This window comes from Phocoena phocoena, chromosome 14 (assembly GCF_963924675.1).
Source record: "Phocoena phocoena chromosome 14, mPhoPho1.1, whole genome shotgun sequence".
Lineage (NCBI taxonomy): Eukaryota > Metazoa > Chordata > Mammalia > Artiodactyla > Phocoenidae > Phocoena > Phocoena phocoena.
In genome coordinates, this window is record NC_089232.1 from 45,823,221 (window position 1) to 45,842,508 (window position 19,288).

At 37.2% G+C, this 19,288-nt stretch overlaps 1 protein-coding gene across 2 annotated transcripts in view; it reads left to right on the forward strand.

Moving 5' to 3' along the window:
• ASB3 (ankyrin repeat and SOCS box containing 3) overlaps window positions 1-16,833 on the forward strand; it is a 137,486-nt gene extending 120,653 nt beyond the window's left edge. Inside the window, exons 9-10 of one of the 2 annotated variants that reach the window (XM_065891708.1) lie at window positions 4,882-5,015; window positions 15,087-16,299. In XM_065891708.1, the coding sequence (XP_065747780.1) occupies window positions 4,882-5,015; window positions 15,087-15,292 (340 nt within the window). In that variant the 3' untranslated portion in view covers window positions 15,293-16,299. Of the gene's footprint in view, window positions 1-4,881; window positions 5,016-15,086 lie in introns of both variants that reach the window. The other variant, XM_065891709.1, reaches the window with a different exon arrangement.
• Window positions 16,834-19,288: the final 2,455 nt, after the last annotated feature.

A 19,288-nucleotide genomic window follows, 5' to 3' on the forward strand; every position in this document is an offset into this window, starting at 1 on the left:
AGAGTCCTGGAAAAAGGTCAGAGGTGGCTGGAAGGGAGTAGAAAGGAATGGGTGCCAGTGAACCCTCCTGAGAGGGTTATTTCTTCTACTTAGGCCATCCCTCACGCTGCTCTTAAAATGTCTGTGACAGAATGGTTGTAGCTGCTTTGGAGATTTCTAGCATCCCTTAGTCAAGTAGATTGAATACTCCTATCCTATAGCAACTTGTCTACTTGAACTTAGTCTCCCTCAATAAATACTGATTTCTGAAGTAGCTGAGTAAATAACTCTTTACCTCAAGTGGTTTCTCAGAAGGGCATCCCCTATGAGTGATTATATGAAAGTTGAGTCAGAAATTTTCTAGGGCAAAAGGATAAAAACTGTTTTACCAACCTTTTCAAGAGTTATGTGTCTAGATGGACCAAGAAGGTAATTGTAGCGGTGAGAGAACTCTTTTGGCCTGATAATTCGAGTCAAATGAGGAAATAGAATAAAAGTCTCTAAGAATATAAAGAACATAAAAATTAAATGTATTTTATGAAATTTCAATAAAACATCTAGAAGATTTCTTTTTTGTGCTTCAAAAATTACCATTTACCAAAATAATGTTTAGACAAATACTGAGATTTTGGATTTCAGCAGAAAAGTGCTCTGATATTTTGTTATTTAAATTTTGCTTTTCGAAAGAGGTCCTCTTTGGTATTCCTGCAGGCAACACTAGTGGTTCCTGCTTGTAAATTTTGTTTGCATTTCTGGGACTCCATCTTCTGCCTGGTGGCTTCTCCATCTGTAAATGAAGAACATATCTTTGTTTGGCAGGATCCCAGTATCTCACCTTTTTATTATGTCTGCCATAATATAGAATTCAAGAATTTTCACTAAGCAGAGGTTTTATGCTTAGGACTATCATCCCTTTCTGATACTAAATGTTTCAGATATGTGGCTTGTGAGGAAAAACTGCTTTCTGGTAGGTGGTTTGAGGAATATAGAAGTAAAGCAAAGTTTAGATACATGTTCTGATCTCCACTTTACTTTTTGTTTATAGTTTACAGTGGTTTGAATACCCGATTGTATTTACTTCTGTCTCCAACAGCTGATTAATACACAGTTATCTGTCAAATCACTCACTGTTGCAATTCCCTCTATACCATTTCAATAAAATTTTACAAAAATCCATTGTATTTTTTAGATAACTGAATGAGATTTAAAAATTATTGACAATTCATTGAGAAATCTAATTTTTAAAAGTTATTTGTGCATGTTTACTTGTCCTAACAAATCCCCTTTTACATGTGCACACACACACATACACTCAGTACTGAGATAGAAACGCTCACTAATGAATGCTATATCTAGCTATTAACGAAGCTATTTAAATACCCTTAACTTTTTACTTAGTGAATTTTATTGTTGTGTCTGGGCTCCTGACAGCTAACAGCAGTTACCCCTCACCGTTCTAGGATTCACTCCCCAAAATGCTACTGTAAATCCAACCAACACGTTAGATAGCTGTGGGCAGTTCTGACAGTATGTTTCCTTTCCTCTGTCACTTCACTTAGTGCTTATTCCCAAGGCACCCACTTTCTTCTCAGCCATGCTTCTTGTGTTTTTCTACTGAAGATACTAACTCGACTCCATATTACTTGCCCATTACTTTCAGCCTTCATGCTCCATTCTGGTTTCTAGTTTATTTCTTTAACCAACACTTAAAATATTGCCTGATACACCGTAGGTACTATTTTAAGTTCTTTTTTTTTTTTTTTTGCGGTACGCGGGCCTCTCACTGTTGTGGCCTCTCCCGTTGCGGAGCACAGGCTCCGGACGCGCATGCTCAGCGGCCATGGCTCGCGGGCCCAGCCGCTCCGCGTCATGTGGGATCTTTCCAGACCGGAGCACGAACCCGTGTCCCCTGCATCAGCAGGCGGACTCTCAACCACTGTGCCACCAGGGAAGCCCTATTTTAAGTTTTTTTACTATTAGCTCATTTAATATAAAACATAGTAGATACCATTATCCATATTTTATAGAGGAGGGAATTGAGGCACAAAGTATTTAACATAACTTGCCCAAGCTCACACAGCTAGTTAGTGCAAGAGCTTAGGTTTGGACTCAGGCTGTCTAGTAGTGTAACTCATGTCTGTCTTTGTAACCCCTGTGCTATGCTGCCTTAGCCCTATGTATCCCCAGGGATATGGTAGTTTTTATCACTTAATTTTAGGGATTCACTTAATCCCTTGCCTAACCTAGGGGGATCTGGGCCAACTTTTCTTGCTCTTTCCTATTCCTAAATTAGGAAGAACCTATTCAGGGAAAAAATTAAATGTATCTTCTTTTCCTTTCCTCCTCAGACAACTACATAGACTGCTGGAAGGAAAGGGAATTTGCTTTATCCTCCCAAAAGGCTTTGTAAAATATACTCTCCCATCCCTAGTTCTTATACAGGGTTCCCTTCCCCCCATGGGACTAGCCCATTTGAGAATTTTTGTGGTAATAAGCCACTGGGTTTGTGTTATATTTATTGGATGTATTAGGATAGAAAAGAGTTAATAAACAGTAAACTACAAATTATTTTGTAGTAAATTGTAAAACTTCAGCTATTTGAATTGAGAACGCCAGTTGCATACATTTTACTCTGAAGGAGTAACTTTAGTCACTTTATATTCATTAGAAAATATACGATGGAAAATTTCACTTTAGCAATAAAAATGCTTAACATGGTCAAATTTTTGCTTACTGATCTTTTATTGAATGAATAACGCAAGTGTTTACGCTGAATGTGATGAATGTTTTGCTTTCTTTGATCAAATTTACATTCAAAGAGCTGTTATAAAATAATTATCCCATAAAAACGTCAATATGTTGTTAAAGTGGATTTTGGTTATATCTTATTTATATAACATATAAGTCTGTTGCTTAATCTTTGTCATGTAAATTATAAATGTCTTTCCTAGGTATTGTTTGTCTTAAACAGTCTTTAAAGATGTATCTGGCTGAATAATTGCTTATCACAATATAATCTGCAGAGTTGAAATATTTTTTCAGCTTTAAATGCAAGACTAGGTTTCCCTCACACCCCCAATGCAGTACATGAATGATAGAAAGTAAATGTCATCTGTGCATTTAGTTGATTAACTGTCACAGGTTTATGATTTTACAACTGCTTTGTACAACGTAACAGTCAATGTAGTACAGTAACAATACATTTTCAGTGCCATTATCAGCATTGGTAAAATAAACTCAACATTATATTAACTAAAGCTGTGTAAATAGATTTATTTCTTATGTGTGTGTTTAGATAACTGCACAGAAATGACTTTGTTTTTGGTCACAGTGAGACAGCACATTATGGTAGAAAAATGAAACCATTAAAAAAGAAACTAGCAACCAGAACCAAGTAACCTTTGGTGTGGGGTTCCTAGAAAGTGAAGAAGGTTGTTTGCATTTGAATATATTTTATCATTTCACTTATTCTCAGTATTTTCTGATAAATCGTGACTTCACTGAGAGCTTTTTGAGAAGTAAAATGTTTCCCAAAGCATTTGTGCTACAGTTTAAGTTCTTCCTTATATAAGTTTGCATATTAGAGAATTAAGATTTTAGGAAATAATTTTCATACTCTCTAATCAGTCATTTCAAGGATACTTTGACCCTGAATTACGAGAAATAAGTTGTCTTTGAGATGACAGGTTTAGAGTATTATTCAGTTTCTTTACTTCTATTTTTCCCTTATTTTGTCCTTGCTCAGTAATGTCTCCAAAAAAGTGACCTTGAAAAGAATTTCTGTTTTTGAAGTAATCACCAGAGACCCTAATGATTTTACTTTTCTTCAAACAATGTGATGGTAGGGGAGTATCTAGTTGAGTACAAAATAAGTATCTTATTAGAATTTAGAGTTCTCTTTAAGCTTTGACTAAATTTCATGTGTACAATGTTATAAGGCCCACTGAAAATATAATACTGAACATTTCAAACCAGTTCTAGTAATATCAAATATTTATATAACATTTTATAGTTTTAAAAGTCTGTTTACTATATTGTCTCCATTATTTTCATGAATAGTCCCCTAAAATAGGTAGGTTAAGTGTTATTCTCATTTTAGAGACCAGGATCTAGGGCTTAAAGAATTTAGGCAACATGTTTGTAAGTAGTAGAGGTGATGTTAGAAATCAGAGCTTTTCTTGGGTCAGTGCTCTTTCTATTAGGATTCAAGTGCTTATAAAATTTGGGAAGTCTCTTTTGGGTGGGTTGGTAGGAAATATGACATTATTTTTAAAAAATAGAAGGAGAACTGCTTGTCTTCAACAACTTCTTTCAGTTCTTAAAGACAACTTATTCTGTTATGTCCTTTAGAGCCGTATCTACAATATAATGGGAAAGGTTCTTATAGGAGAACAGTTGTAGTACATCTCTGAGAGCTGGTCAGAAACAAGCCATCTCTCTTATGCACTCAGTTTAGGGACAGCTTTGGGTGTTTGGGCTTTATTCTTTCAGAACTGTTAAATTATGTGTCTGTGAGGATGACCAATCTAGATTTGGCAAGATGGTCCATTTGGAAGGAAATAATGGCAAATCCACTAATGACAGTGACACTGAATCTGTCTTTTCTTACCACTGCTGCTGGGGAATGGGAAGGAAAATTCCTACCCTCTGTAAGAGTAGAAACTCCTTTTGTCATCCATTGGACGACAACATGCACAGTCACTTGAGTTTCCTGTAGCAACTATAGCTGATTTTTCATGTGCACTGAACTTGCCTCTAGTTTCATGAATATTTTCTATGCTGCAGTTCTTTGTCTGTCTTCCATATCAGGATGTTGTAAGAATAGGTTATGTGGTGTTTGTTTTCAGGGTGAACCTTGGTGTATTTTGTGTCTAATTTTGTGTTAATATCTTGCCAATATAGGATTGACTCAATCAGCGATGACATCCTTATCTTCACTTTGGAGTTTACTAATTGGAGGAGGCTTCCTCCAGCTGTTGAAAAGATGCTCTCTGCTCGTGCCTCAAACTCCTCTTGGGCTCTACAGCAACATATTGGTAAGAAAACACAATTTTCGGGCTTCCCTGGTGGCGCAGTGGCTGAGAGTCCGCCTGCCGATGCAGGGGACACGGGTTCGTGCCCCGGTCCGGGAAGATCCCTCATGCCGCAGAGCAACTAAGCCCGTGTGCCACAACTACTGAAGCCCACGTGCCTAAATCCTGTGCTCTGCAACAAGAGAAGCCACCGCAATGAGAAGCCTGTGCACCGCAACAAAGAGTAGCCCCTGCTCGCCACAACTAGAGGAAACCCACGTGCAGCAACGAAGACCCAGCGCAGCCAAAAAAAAAAAGAACCTCGTTAGTAATTACCTTTCATCTTTAAAAATTGAGCATGTGACCTTCTATTTGTAGAGTAGGAAACTTTGACCTCCCAGATACTAGCCATGTTATGGCTTAAGCGAATCATGCCTTGATTAACAGTGTTCTGCAGGCTGCCCTTATTACTGGATTTAAGAGCCAAGCTTTTTTTTTTTAAGAGAAATTTATAGTTAACTTAAAATTTTAGTAAGGTTCCATCTTCCCATTTATAATTTTAGCTTCACACAGCCTCTTATAAATCCAAGTGGTGGATTTTATTTTTTGTTTGGGTCTGTGTGTATGTGGTGGGGAAATCCTTACTAAACTAGGTACCAATGAGTTGTATCCACATTTGCTGGGACATTTTGCTGGTAAAACTACTTTTATTTTGTCAGCAATCTATTGATAAGCTAAGAGAGGAGAAAGTGTTGCTCTAGAGCAATTAAAACAATTTTTTTAAGTGTCTTAGGTATTGGGTCACCAATATTATTTGAAGGCCCATTTTACTCTTCCCATATATGTACATTAGATATGTGTGCTGGCAGACCCCTGGGACAGCTATATCCTAATTAAAAGAAAATTATTTTCCATATCCCAAATATTTATTTTAGGGATATGGAAAGTTAGGACAGAAGCTTTGGAATATTTATTTTAGGGATATATATTTTAGGGATATGGAAAGTTAGGACAGATATGGCAGTTAGGACAGAAGCTTTAATTTTTGATAGCTTGTTCATTTGAGAACTTTTAAACACTCATCTGTAATTTTAGTTAGTTCTAAATGTGGACCATAAGCAGAAGTCGTTAGTGAGGAGAATCTATCATGTAAATATTTCTGTAGGTGGGCATTTACAAATCTAGCTGTTTATATTCATTAATTCCTTAGTAAGTGGGTTCTTTAATTATGTGTCAACTATGTATCAGATACTGATTTAGAATCTGTGAGTGAAAAATAAACAGTTCTCTAGTGCAATGGCTAAAAAAGAATGATGCAGGGTTATGGCAGAATTTTCTTTTTCTTTTTAAGGTGAGAGAGGCCTGAACATGTTTTATAGATTAAAGGGTCTCAGTTTGTTTAAGGAAAACATTAAAGATATGGAGATAAAAGCAATAGTTTATGTAATAAGATTTCAGATAAGCCGGAGGGAGGATTAGCCTCAAATAGGCCCCTTCCTTTGAGAATAAGAGAGATGAGGGTGGGGTGGATGTAGATAAGTTTATAGTTTGAGTATTAGGAACTCAGAGAAAGAGAGCCTAGAAGATCTCCTATTTTTACTTAGGAGTAGGAGGTAAAATCTTGCTAAAAAGGAAACTGAAGTGAGAGTTTGGTAGCAGAGACTTGATTTAGAATGCTTGTTGTGGCAAACTGGGAACCAGTGAAAGAGATTTACTGAGCAACACTGAGGGCCCAAGTGGAGGTTGGAAGTGGTATAGTTCATTCATATGGTTATATGGTAATTTTTTCCCAGCATTCTTTACTTTCTCTGTATTGGAAAGAAGGAAAGTGGTTAGATTGATCTGGGGGTTGTCAGAGCAGGTACAGAAGAATTGAGGATGATAAAATAAAATAGCATCAGTGATGGGCCCATGAACACCAAATAAGAAAAGAAATGAGAAAGGAAAGGGACCTGATAAACCAGACGGCAGGAGGAGTTGGGACCCGAGGTCTCAATGATATTAACGATCAGGCGTGGTGGTAGTAAGAGAGAGCACACTCTGGAAGGATAGTAAGTGGTGTATGATGGAATTTAAAGACAGAAAAATGTGGGTCTGAAGGTGGTGCAGAAGAACTGTGAGAATGCTAAAATTGCCACTTAGACTTTATGATAAGTGTGACAAGGTGTGGAAGAATAAGAAAATTATATCTTAGAAATTGGTCAAGGAAGTAATTTTGGGGGGAGGATCAGGCTTCTGTGAGGACAAGAGGTGAAGAGAGTGTTCTGGACAGTGTTCTAGATGAAGGCAGATTTGTTTATGATAGAATATAGGGGTTCCTGAGAACTTTATGGAAAGGTATTGGAGGGACTTAAAATTTACTTTATAATATTGAACTTAATTTTTTCTTATTGTCTCAGACTGCTGTGTTATATTATAGTTCCCTAAACAAGTTAGGGAAATGAAGAATGGATTTGTATTTTCTGAGAGATCCTGAGACCATGATTCATTCTTTCATTTGATTACCACAGGAAAATGCTTAGGCTAGATGATTTTACTTAATTTTCAAGTATTCCAGGCTCCAGAGAGAGGCATCCTAAAGGTGGGAGAGAGGAAGATGAAATTGCTTATCATTGATTAAGTTCCCTTTCACTTTATCTTTTCTCTAATAGTGAGGTAGTTACACAAATTGAGCTTTCATCTTTTTTTTTTCCACTTAGCACACATGGCCGAGTGCCTTGTACCTACATAGCTATATGGATTAGGTTCGCACTCCCAAAGTGGGTGACCTGGCACCCATACTTATGGTGTACCTTAATGAATTCTAGTTCATGTTTCTGTTCAGTGGACCTGTGATTACATCATCTAGTTTTAACCTAACCAATTCTCAAAAATTGGTCAAGCGGCTTAAAAAGATTCCTGCAAAAATAACGTGTTATGTGGATGATACTAAAGGTACCAATACAAGTGAACCAACAAAATAATCATAGAGCTACACTCCTATTCTTTTTTTTTTTTTTACGGTACACGGGCCTCTCACTGTTGTGGCCTCTCCCGTTGCGGAGCACAGGCTCCGGACGCGCAGGCTCAGCGTCCATGGCTCACGGGCCTAGCCACTCTGCGGCATGTGGGATCTTCCAGAACCAGGGCACGAACCCGTGTCCCCTGCTTCAGCAGGCAGACTCTCAACCACTGCGCCACCAGGGAAGCCCTTTTTTTTTTTTTTTAATTTAATTAATTTATTTATTTTTGGTTGCGTTGGGTCTTCATTGCTGCGTGCAGGCTTTCTCTAGCTGTGATGAGTGGGGGCTACTCTTTGTTACAGTGCGCTGGCTTCTCATTGCAGTGGCTTCTCTTGTTGCAGAGCATGGGCTGTAGGGTGCACGGGCTTCAGTAGTTGTGGCACATGGGCTCAATAGTTGTGGCTCATGTGCTCTAGAGCGCAGGCCCAGTAGTTGTGGCGCATGGGCTTAGTTACTCCGCGGCAAGTGGGATCTTCCCAGACTAGGGCTCAAATCTGTGTCCCCTGCATTGGCAGGTGGATTCTTAACCACTGCACCACCAGGGAAGCCCTACACTCCTATTTTTATCAGATAGTCATGTCATATGATAAAAAAGCTGACCACCCAATCTGAGCTGACGAGAAGTTCAAAAGTATCAAGAAAAATATTTTAAATATGGTTCACCTTAAAAAAATAAAATAAAATATGGTTTACCTCCACTAATGTTAACAGTGAGCCTTGATGTTAGTATGTAGTGTGCATTGAGATATTAGGTAATGAAAATATCATAATCTGCAAGACACTCTAAGCAACCAGAACATAAAGACAAACCCTGTGATTTTTTCATCAATATTTAAGTCATATGTTGCTCAGTCCATTCTTTTTATGAAGTATACTAAACATAATGACAGATGCTTAGAGCTCCTTTTAAATTTGCTTATTCAATAGTGAAAAGACAAAAAGTTACATACCGTTGGGGAAATGCATGTTCTTGCTGCCACAGTAAAACAGACTGAAATAATATGGGGACAAAGTAAAATGCATTTCTTATTAGCAAATATTGTTGAAAGGAGCATAGAAAACATTGCTAAAGAGTTAAAAGAATAAAAATATAACCTTGCAAGTAGGAAGGATGGTATACTAAGTTGGAAGAAGATATATAATATTTATAACATGTCTCAGCTTAGGGTTGTTTTAAGATTATGTTTCAGTAAGAAAATATAAATAATGTTACTTTTCTGAGAGCCACTAAAGGAAATATGCACCAGAAAGAATATATTTGCAATGGTAATGACTTATTTAATAGAAAAATGTTTTTTGGAAAAGCTGTGTAAGACTGACTGCTGATGGAGTGACTTAATTTTCTGTAAATGTGAGGAAATGGAGATAACATCACACATGAAAGGAGTTTATTGCATCATTAATAGGCTAATACAGAAAAGGAGTTGAAACCAGAATTGCGAAGTAATACTGTTGTGAATAATTTTATAAAAACATGACCTTTAAAATATATATATGCTCAGTGAAATAAACCATTACAGAAGGACAAAAAAAAAGAAAAAAGAAAAGAAAAAATATATAGTCTTTGTAGTACTTTATGATGAGATGGGAGTGACCATGATTATTGTTTATACATCCAGAGGTTTGGTCTTTATCTTGTGACAATATAAAAAAGAATCCTTGAACTTAACAATGAATTATGTACTTTTCTTTTGCAAAAATAAAACTGTTCCAATTTTCTTAACCTTTTTTTTTCTTGGTAATAAATAGCTATGAATAGTATGAAACCTAGTACATATTTCCTAAAATTCTGTTGATTTAAGGTAAAAATGATATTTTAACTGAGTGAGAAAGCAAACTACTTTCTGAAAGAAACTTTGCTATGGGGAGATGATTTCAAAAACAGATGCTGGGAAATATTTCTATTGTTATGTGATTTTCTTGCCAAAAACAATGTGCATCACCTAGAAAGACTCTTGTATTGACACACTTAAAATACTTGGAAACAGTTTCCTTAGATCTTGAATACATTTAATAAAAATGTGAAAAAACGAAACTTTGTAATTAGCTTGTAAACTGATTGATACCAGGAAAAATAGAAATTTACCAGTTGAATTTTGATAAAAGTTTTGCATAATTGCTAGATGAGATAAGTTAGTATCCTGATTAGTTCAGCTAAGCCACAATGTACTCCTCTGGTTTGAATCTACATGGTTTTTGTAAGATATTTTTTTAACTACATCAGTAGATTGGACCTAGAACCAAATCTTGGACTTGCCACGTCACTACAAATTAAATTAATGAACCTTAGTCACCTTGCTTTTGTTAAAATATTATTATTAACATATTTAGCAAAAGTAAAAAGGGTTTTACACCGTTAATAGATAAACGAAATTATTTTAAATATGTACCTTATTTCATTTTAGCTTATTCTTCTAATTTTATGTATTTTATTTGTACTTAGTGTAGATAATGTTAATTTAGTAGTATACATATATAATTTATATGTACGTAAATATCCATACATTGGGGTTATGTACTCAAAGACTTTTCACTAATTGGGTGTGCAGTCAAACAACATTTGGAGATCACTAGATTAGATGGTGCCTAGGATATGTATGGTATTTTACAGTTTATAAAATGCTTTTGCAAGTGTATTCTAACTTGAACCTTATCAACAACCTTTTGATGCACAGGGGTGTCAGTTATGTTCATTTTATAGATGAGGTATTATTCCCATTTCATAGAAAAGGAACTGAAAGAGCATTTAAATGACTTGCTGCAGGTCACACAAGTAGTTAATAATGGCTCATCAACTCCCAGCTCCAGGCTTATTACTGGGTGGTGCTTTTCCCATTCATTCCATTCATTGCTGTTCTACTGGTCATTCTTTAAGTTTTGATTTCCTGCCCTAATCTGTCTCTTATTTGTTCTTCAGAGTCCTCAGGTTGTTGCTTTTTTAATTTTGTCCAAGTATTTAGTTGTAGTCAGTGGGAAAGAGAGAGACTGTACAAGTAAATTAAGAAGGACTGGGAAGAAAAGGATGGAACCATAAAGACATTATATTAATGATGATAATACACATTGTAGTAGATGGCCCAAAAGTCAGATAAATACCTTTGATGTAGAAAACCATGCAGAAGAACCATAGAACTAAAGTCTAGGCAGATACATCATTTGAATATTGGCACGAGGGCAGGCTAGAGCTGAATGGTTGTAGGAAATATAGATAATGGGTGTGTATGATGTACATGTAGTTCTGTGCTATAGTAAACTTGGCATTAACAAGAATAATGAATTAAGAATTGTGGGGTTTAGTCTGATCATTGTTTTGATTTTAGTACAATTCCACAGAACATGTGGCCTTCTATTTTGATTGTTCTGTGTATGTGCAACAAAATTAACAAAATTGAAGACTTTATATATAGAGAAATGAATAGTTAAAAGTTGCTTATCTAACAGATCTAGAGATAACTGGGTTTAACATACTAATTTGAAACTGATTGGGTCAGAAAAGTGACTTAAAAGTATAGCATGGTTTCAGACATCATTTTCTAGACTATGATCAGTGCCATAATGTAGGAAAAGAGAGATTTATTTAAGAAATTAAAATCTGATTTTAACAAGTTTTCATGAAAGTTATGTTTTACATACAGCTTCTGGGCTATTCCATATTTTATATATATATATGTATATATATATAATGTATGATTCTTTAAATCTATTTTTTTTAATTTATTTATTTTTGGCTGCATTGGGTCTTCGTTGCCACATGCGGGCTTTCTCTAGTTGTGGCGAGCAGGGGCTACTCTTTTGCAGTGCGTGAGCTTCTCATTACGGTGGCTTCTCTTGTTGCAGAGCACAGGCTCTAGGCGTGCGGGCTCAGTAGTTGTGGCTCATGGGCTCTAGAGCTCAGGCTCAGTAGTTGTGGCACATGGGCTTAGTTGCTCCACAACATGTGGGATCTTCCTGGACTAGGGCTCGAGCCTGTGTCCCCTGCATTGGCAGGCGTATTCTTAACCACTGTGCCACCAGGGAAGGTCCCATGGGCTTTTCCATATTATAAATTCAAGGCATGACTTGATCTTCTCTCAACCTGGTGACAACACATCTGGAAATACTATGCATCACTAAAACTTTCATAGGAATTTTGCATGCTTTGAAATATTGCATATATGATTATACAGTTCCCTTAGTATTTACTAGCATATTAAACTAAGATGGCACTGATGGGTATATTACTGTCTGTGTTAATAATCCATAGGTAAAGGACTCCCTCAAGTTCAAATGAATACAGTTCTTACCTCTAATTGTTCATCAGGCCAGCGATTTATTTTGCTCACAGGACGAAAACCAAAATGGTGCAGTTGAAATTGGAACCAGTAACTGAAGTAGCTATACCCTTTCCTTTTTTATTATTAAATGGAAAGATCTTCCGAAACTTACAATAGTTTCAGTGGTTTAGAAGTTGTTAGAGAAATATTTTAGGCTTATCACAGTTTAGAGAACCCTAGACTTGGGGTCACATCATTTGGATCTAGTGTCAGCTCTGTTGCTGTATGATGTCAACACAGGCAAGTCACTTAAGCTTTCCATAACAAATGTGTACTGGTCCAGTTTGGCTTGATCACAGATGATTAAGCTTCCACACCCATGTCAGCATAAACAAACAAATGGTTTATTTAGTTGTAAAAGATAGGGCTGCAGTGATGTAGTCAGACTGCCTCTTGGAAAGGCTTGTCTGCACTGCAGGAGGCTGTGGGACAGCCAGAGGAACACTCCGCAGTCAGCCTGAGGAGTTGTAAGTCAGTGTAGTCTGTCAAGTTGGTGAAGCTGGAGAAGTGTTAAGGATTCCTTACCTCCGAGTGAGCAGCTCTCCTCCAGGTTACACAGCCATCCTTTGTCTTCCTTCTGGGTGTGTGGTAAGTATCTACATTAACAAAAATGTGCAGAATGAAGAGATTTCAATTTAACAGGATGCATATTAAACTCTAACCAAATAGGAGTAAAAATTCTCTTCACCAATCTCACTGTGATCCACACAATCTAGTCTTGTCATTTTCTCTGTCAGTCCCATTTGACTATGCTTATGGCATGCTCAGGGTTTGCAGCTGATAGGCCGCTTTCCAGTATGCCAGCATACTTTGGCCCTACCAGCTGAGTTGTGTGCTTACCAAGAATCAGTTATGCTCATTTCCAAAACTTTTATTACATTTGTGCATACCCAGTGACATTAGGACCAATTATTGTTCCTGATCTCAGTGGGTGAGAAGGTTTCCTTATGTGTAATAGTTGAACATGGGCAACCTACTTGTTGAAATTGAACCTGCTTACTACTCCTTTGGAAAACTGTGGAGGTTTGCAGTTTGAGCATGCTTTCCATGTGGTTTCCTGCTAATCTCTCTAGTGCTCCCTTTATCTGTGTTTTCTCATCTTAGAAGGGAGAATGATGATTCTTCCTTTAAGTTTACAGAAAAGGTTAAAATTTAAACAATATGTAAATATGAAAACAGTGAAAGTAAATGTGCTATATATTGTAGATGCTGTAATCTTATTTATAATGGGGAGTCTATGTGACTCATGGTTTAAGGAAATACTCTTCTTCGACTCAGGTTTTATGTACAAAATCAGGTAACTCTGTTGCTTTTCTTTTTTGGCATTTTGAAACCCTGGATTGAGGAGTTTCCCAAACCCTGAGTTAACTAAACTAAACTTAAACCAATAAGCTGAAACTAAAATGTAAGATGATGGACTAACTTCAGTGGTCTGGAAGATGTTAGAGAATTAGCATGTCTCAGGCCCTGTGGGTTATTACAGTTTAAAGAACCCTAGACTTGGAGTTAGACCAGCTGCTCTTATATCAGCTGGGTTCTTGATAGTGCTTGTCTCTGCTGCTCTGATCCTGGCCTGTTAGTCATTGGTGCATTTCACAGGGATTTACAAAAGATTTCTTGGACTAATAAAAGACATTAGATTTGATTCACATAAAACCACTAGCTGTTTTTAGTGCTCTTGGTTTTCATGGACATTAACTTCTTTAGTTAACACTTTTCATCTTGGAAAACAAAACCAGTATCTTACGATTCTTAATCAGGCATATGTGGGTTAGCCTTTAATTGGTTATTAGCTTTTGGCAGCAGTGGTTTTAGCATGTGTATGTACACATGCACATTTTGGGGTCATATGCACTTGAGTTTGAATCCTGGTCTACCATGTACTAGATGTATGACCTTTGGAAAGTTACTTAAACCTCTTTTTTTGTGTGTGTGTGTTTTTGTTTGTTTGTTTTGCGGTACGCGGGCCTCTCACTGCTGTGGCCTCTCCCGTTGTGGAGCACAGGCTCCGGACGCGCAGGCCCAGCGGCCATGGCTCACGGGCCCAGCCGCTCCGCGGCATGTGGAATCCTCCCGGACCGGGGCACGAACCTGTGTCCCCTGCATCGGCAGGCAGACTCTCAACCACTGCGCCACCAGGGAAGCCCTAAACCTCTTTTTAAACCTCTGTTTTCTTATCTCTGTGAGAGCATGAGAATATCTACCTCACGGGGGTTAATGAAGATAAAAAGAAGATGTGTATGGGCATACAGCATAGTAGGCATTTGATAGATGGTCCTTTTCTCTCTGTGTCAATTTTTAAATTTCATTCTGTATCATGGATAAAAAGAGCAAAACTTACGTAAGCTACATTTTTATTCACTTGAATGTGGTAGGTCTGGAGACTATTTGCAATGAGAGTAAGAGGAAAATAACGTTTGCTACTGTGTGCTTCTATCATTTCTAAAGTTAGATCACCCATTTCTTAAGTCCAAACTGGTATTGGCAGAAATTTAGATTTTGAACATTTAGTTTTATATGGCCCTGGGTACTGATTTGGAATGTGTGGCCAGAAATCGGAGGAAGAAGAACCCAGTGAAGGCTGTAAAAAGGAATAAATAAATAAAGTTTATTTTGGTCATTCTGGCCCAAGTAATCTATTTTCAAAAGTAAGTCTAAGTAACATATCACTTCTCTTCTACTACGCAGACGTGGGGAAAAAAAGGGCATTTACCTTAATGTACTGTTATATCTTTCTGGTTCAAACATTTTAATCTTCCTTTTTTTGTTTGTTTCTCCAGCCTCTGTTCCATCCCTGACCCACCTTTGTCGTTTGGAAATTCGGTCCAGTCTAAAACCAGAGCACCTACGATCTAACAGTTTTATCTGTCAGTTGCCACTTCCCAGAAGCCTACATGATTATTTGCTCTATGCAGAGGTTTTGAGGATGAATGAAGTTCCAGAACTGGCAGTTATTCAAGATGGAGAAATCAATGAAGCTACTTAACACAGGTCATGTCTTGCTCTGAAAACCACCAAGATAAGGAGCCATGGAGTACAAATTCTTCACGATTTTATCGTCACAAAAGATGATTTTTGTTTGTGTGGTTGGTTAGATTTTAGAGGGCAGTAGTTTAATGCAAATGGTTACAACTAAGCTCCCTGGTAAAAAAGTATAAACCTCACTAATGTTACTTTATTGCAGTTTTATCATCAGTACACTTTATGTTGTAAATTACCTAACGATTTTCTGCTTTATTCTGTTAATGAACTGTGGCTAAACATGGTGTATTTCCACCTATGATTCTGTGTTTACCTAGGGCTAGTATTTAGAAGGGAATGCATAAAACTTCACTGGATGTGTATACACAGTGGAATTAAATCTCTCTTATATTTATAAAAGAACTATCTTATATTCTATTCTCATCTCTTAATTCAGTTGAAATTCATTGGCTTTTCACAGGTAAACTCAGGGGAGAATTCTTTCTTTAAAGACTATAGAAAATGAATCATTTTGCTGTTGTTTTTTTTTTTTCCAGTTCCTTGATACTCTCTTTGGCTAAAAAAGATTCCTGTTTCTGCAAAGGCAAGAACAGACCTAAACTCAAAGATATGCTCAGTTGAAAAAAAAGAATTAGGTTGGTATTGAGATAAATGTGCATTTTACACAGTATTAATTAGGAGACTGGGAGAGACATTTCTGTGGTACCATCTTTAAAGAAAGGTATGTATTCCTGAGTTGTTCAGTATCAAATAAAACTGAAGCTCCATTCAGCCTCCAAATCAGAGGGCACCTTTGATCCTGTGAAGCAATGATTGCTAGTTCTATTAATGTTATAGTGGGTTTCTTTTTTACTATCTGGATACATTATCAAATAGTCCATGAAATTTAAACCTTAACATCCTAGGTTAATGAGACACTGCCTCATTGGTTTTGCAATTGCTCGATATGAATCTAGAGTCAGAGAGGACTGAACACCGTAACAGGTGAGCTATGTTAAGAGGCTGTGGGCAATAGTCTTGAGAAAAAGGTTATGAATGCATTAATGTTGTGATAGACAACTAGAGATGGGGTCCAAAGGAGGGCAAATATTCTGTCCTATTGGGATACTGTGACTTAAAATAGATGGGAGTGGGTTAGCCAGATTCATCTCTGATAGGCTTTTGCTATTTGGTAAAAGCAGTGATGATGGCGTACCAAATGATGGAGACATTAGGGTCCAGGGGGATGACTAAATTCAGCACAGATTAGGGCTGTAGTTGCTGCCTGTGGGGTGGGGAGTTTGACTGTAGTTATACAGGCAGAGATAAGGGTGGATATGGAAAAACAGGTGGAAATTCTGATAGTTACTAAATTCTAAAAAAGTATGTACTATGTAATATTTTTTAAATGTCTGTATTTTTCCAAACCCTAAGTCTCTGATTTTTACATAGCCAGTTTTTTGTTAGGGTCCATTGTACATAGAATGTTTACATTTGAGGGTGAATCTTTTCATGTGTTTTTGTTCATGTTCAAATATGTAATAAATTCAACTACTCATAACTTAATGAGCTTTTATTCTTAAAAATCTCAAAATATTTCAGATACATTAAAAACCCTTAGTATTTAAAACATAAATGATTTTACTTACTGTATAAATGCATCTTTCTTTTAGACTATTTTATAATACAATATTTATGATTTTTATGACTAATAACAAGGACTCAGTGAGAAGTCTAATCTAAAAGTACCTGAAGGTAGGTGAATTATAGTCACAGCCTCTGATCAAAATGATACATCCAGTTAGTGTGAACTTTAAGCTCTGACCTACATGCACCATGGTGCTTTAATACTCTTAAGGTCACAGTGAACCTGAGGAAGAACTCCATACAGTAGTTTTCTAATGGTGGTACACATCCAGAGCAGGATGCGAATTGGTTTTAATAACAATTGTCAAGAGTTTACCCTTCCTTGATCTGATGTTGTCCTTTAAGTATATTTCCTGCTGATCCTTCCTGTCATAGGACATCTTTCTGTGATCATTTGATGTAATAGTGGTAATCTGGACATCATTTCTTTTTTTTTTAAAGTAAACTTTTTATTGACATTTAACACATATATAAAAAAGTACACAAATCATAAGTATACAGACAGATTACAGTTGACCCTTGAACAACATGGGAGTTATAGGCGCCTACCCTCTGCACAGTTGAAAATCTCCATATGACTTATAGTCAACTGTCTGTATCCATGGATTCATCCAACGATGGAGCCAATCAACTGCAGATTGTGTAGTATTGTAGTATTACTGTTGAAAAAACTCTGTGTATAAGTAAACCTGCACCAGTTCAAACATGTTGAAGGGTCAACTGTAGTTTTACAAAGTGAAAACGTTGCATAATCAGCATGCAGTTCAAGAAACAGAATTATTAACATCCCAGGAGTTCCCTTTGTGGCCCTTCTAGTTACTGTGCTCTTGCCAGAAGAGTAACTACTCTTCTGGGTTCTAGCACCAAAAATCAGTTTTTCCTGGAATCATCCACTAGCTGTCTTTTGTTTCCTGTTACTTTTGTGCACATTTTCAGATTCATTTGTGTTATTGTATATATACTCATTGAACTTCATTTTTCCGTTTCCCTCTCCCTTTTGCCCAAGTAGAAAGTGTCTTGATATGAAGCTTTCTGGTGGCCCTACTTCCCAGATCAGTTATACACTTCTGTTGTCCCATGACCACCTATGACATTCATAATCTTTGACAGGCAGCCCAAGTGTCACATTTATGTCACGTGATCAGTTGATATCTCTAACTTTAGATCTGTTCTTACCATCTATCTGTAAACCTGTATGAAGATCATGTTTTATAGATCTTCAGGTATCGTGCCAGGTACAGTTTCAAGACCTCTGAGTATTTTTGATTGGTTACTCTCTAAAATTCTACTGTATTTTGTTGGTCCTCAAAAACTTATCATAAAAACTGTGATAAGAATGTAAATAATTATGTATCTTCTCTGGAACAGTGGACTTGGTTCCATCAGCAAGCGGTATAGAAAGAAGTTGAGAAAATCTGTCTCAAAGTTTGCCCTTCATTTTTATACTCCTCTATATTCTTGGAGGTATATTCCCCTAATTATATTTCTTGTTTGGTTATAGAAATATTTGTTTGAAGAAGCACTCTCAGTACGATTATTGCTAGCAGGTCCCTAGTACTATTGTGGAAAGGTTTTAAATAGTGGGAATGGTTGGTTGAAGGGCTAGTGAAGTTGCTAGTAATGTAGCCATTTCCAGTTTTATGATCAAGTGTTTTAGACCTAACAATTTGTGAGAATAACCAGTAAAACTACACACTGCCTTCCAATTTCATGGATTCATCCTCTGTATAAAGTAAATGGAAGCTCAGCCTGCTAGCCTATCCAAATACTCAATTTAAAGAGGATCTGGGGCTTCCCTGGGGGCGCAGTGGTTGAGAGTCCGCCTGCCGATGCAGGGGACACGGGTTCGTGCCCTGGTCCGGGAAGATCCCACATGCCGCAGAGCGGCTGGGCCTGTGAGCCATGGCCGCTGAGCCTGCGTGTCCGGGGCCTGTGCTCCACAACGGGAGAGGCCACAACAGTGAGAGGCTCACCTACCGCAAAAAATAAAATAAATAAGAATAAAGAGGATCTGTAAGCCAAAGGGATCTCTAAAACTTTACCTTTGAGCTGGGAACATAATAGAAACACCTTTGGTACTATTAATTCCCCTGAATTTCCTGTGCTAGAGCACTTGCCTCCTCCCTTCTCTCTTTTCCCAAGCAGCTAGTCTCACATAACTGAGGTGTCATGACTATGTGTAGGTAAGAGCCCAAACCAAGAGATTTCATTACTCATGACTCTACATGACCTGGGTAGTTTATCTGAAAGATGGGTGTCCTCTCATCAGGAAAGGAGTGTTATATTCTATCAATATGTAGAGCTAATGCTGGATCTCTGAGTTTATACCTACACAGTCTCTCTAGGAGAAGGTGGTGTTTATGACTTCAGGTAA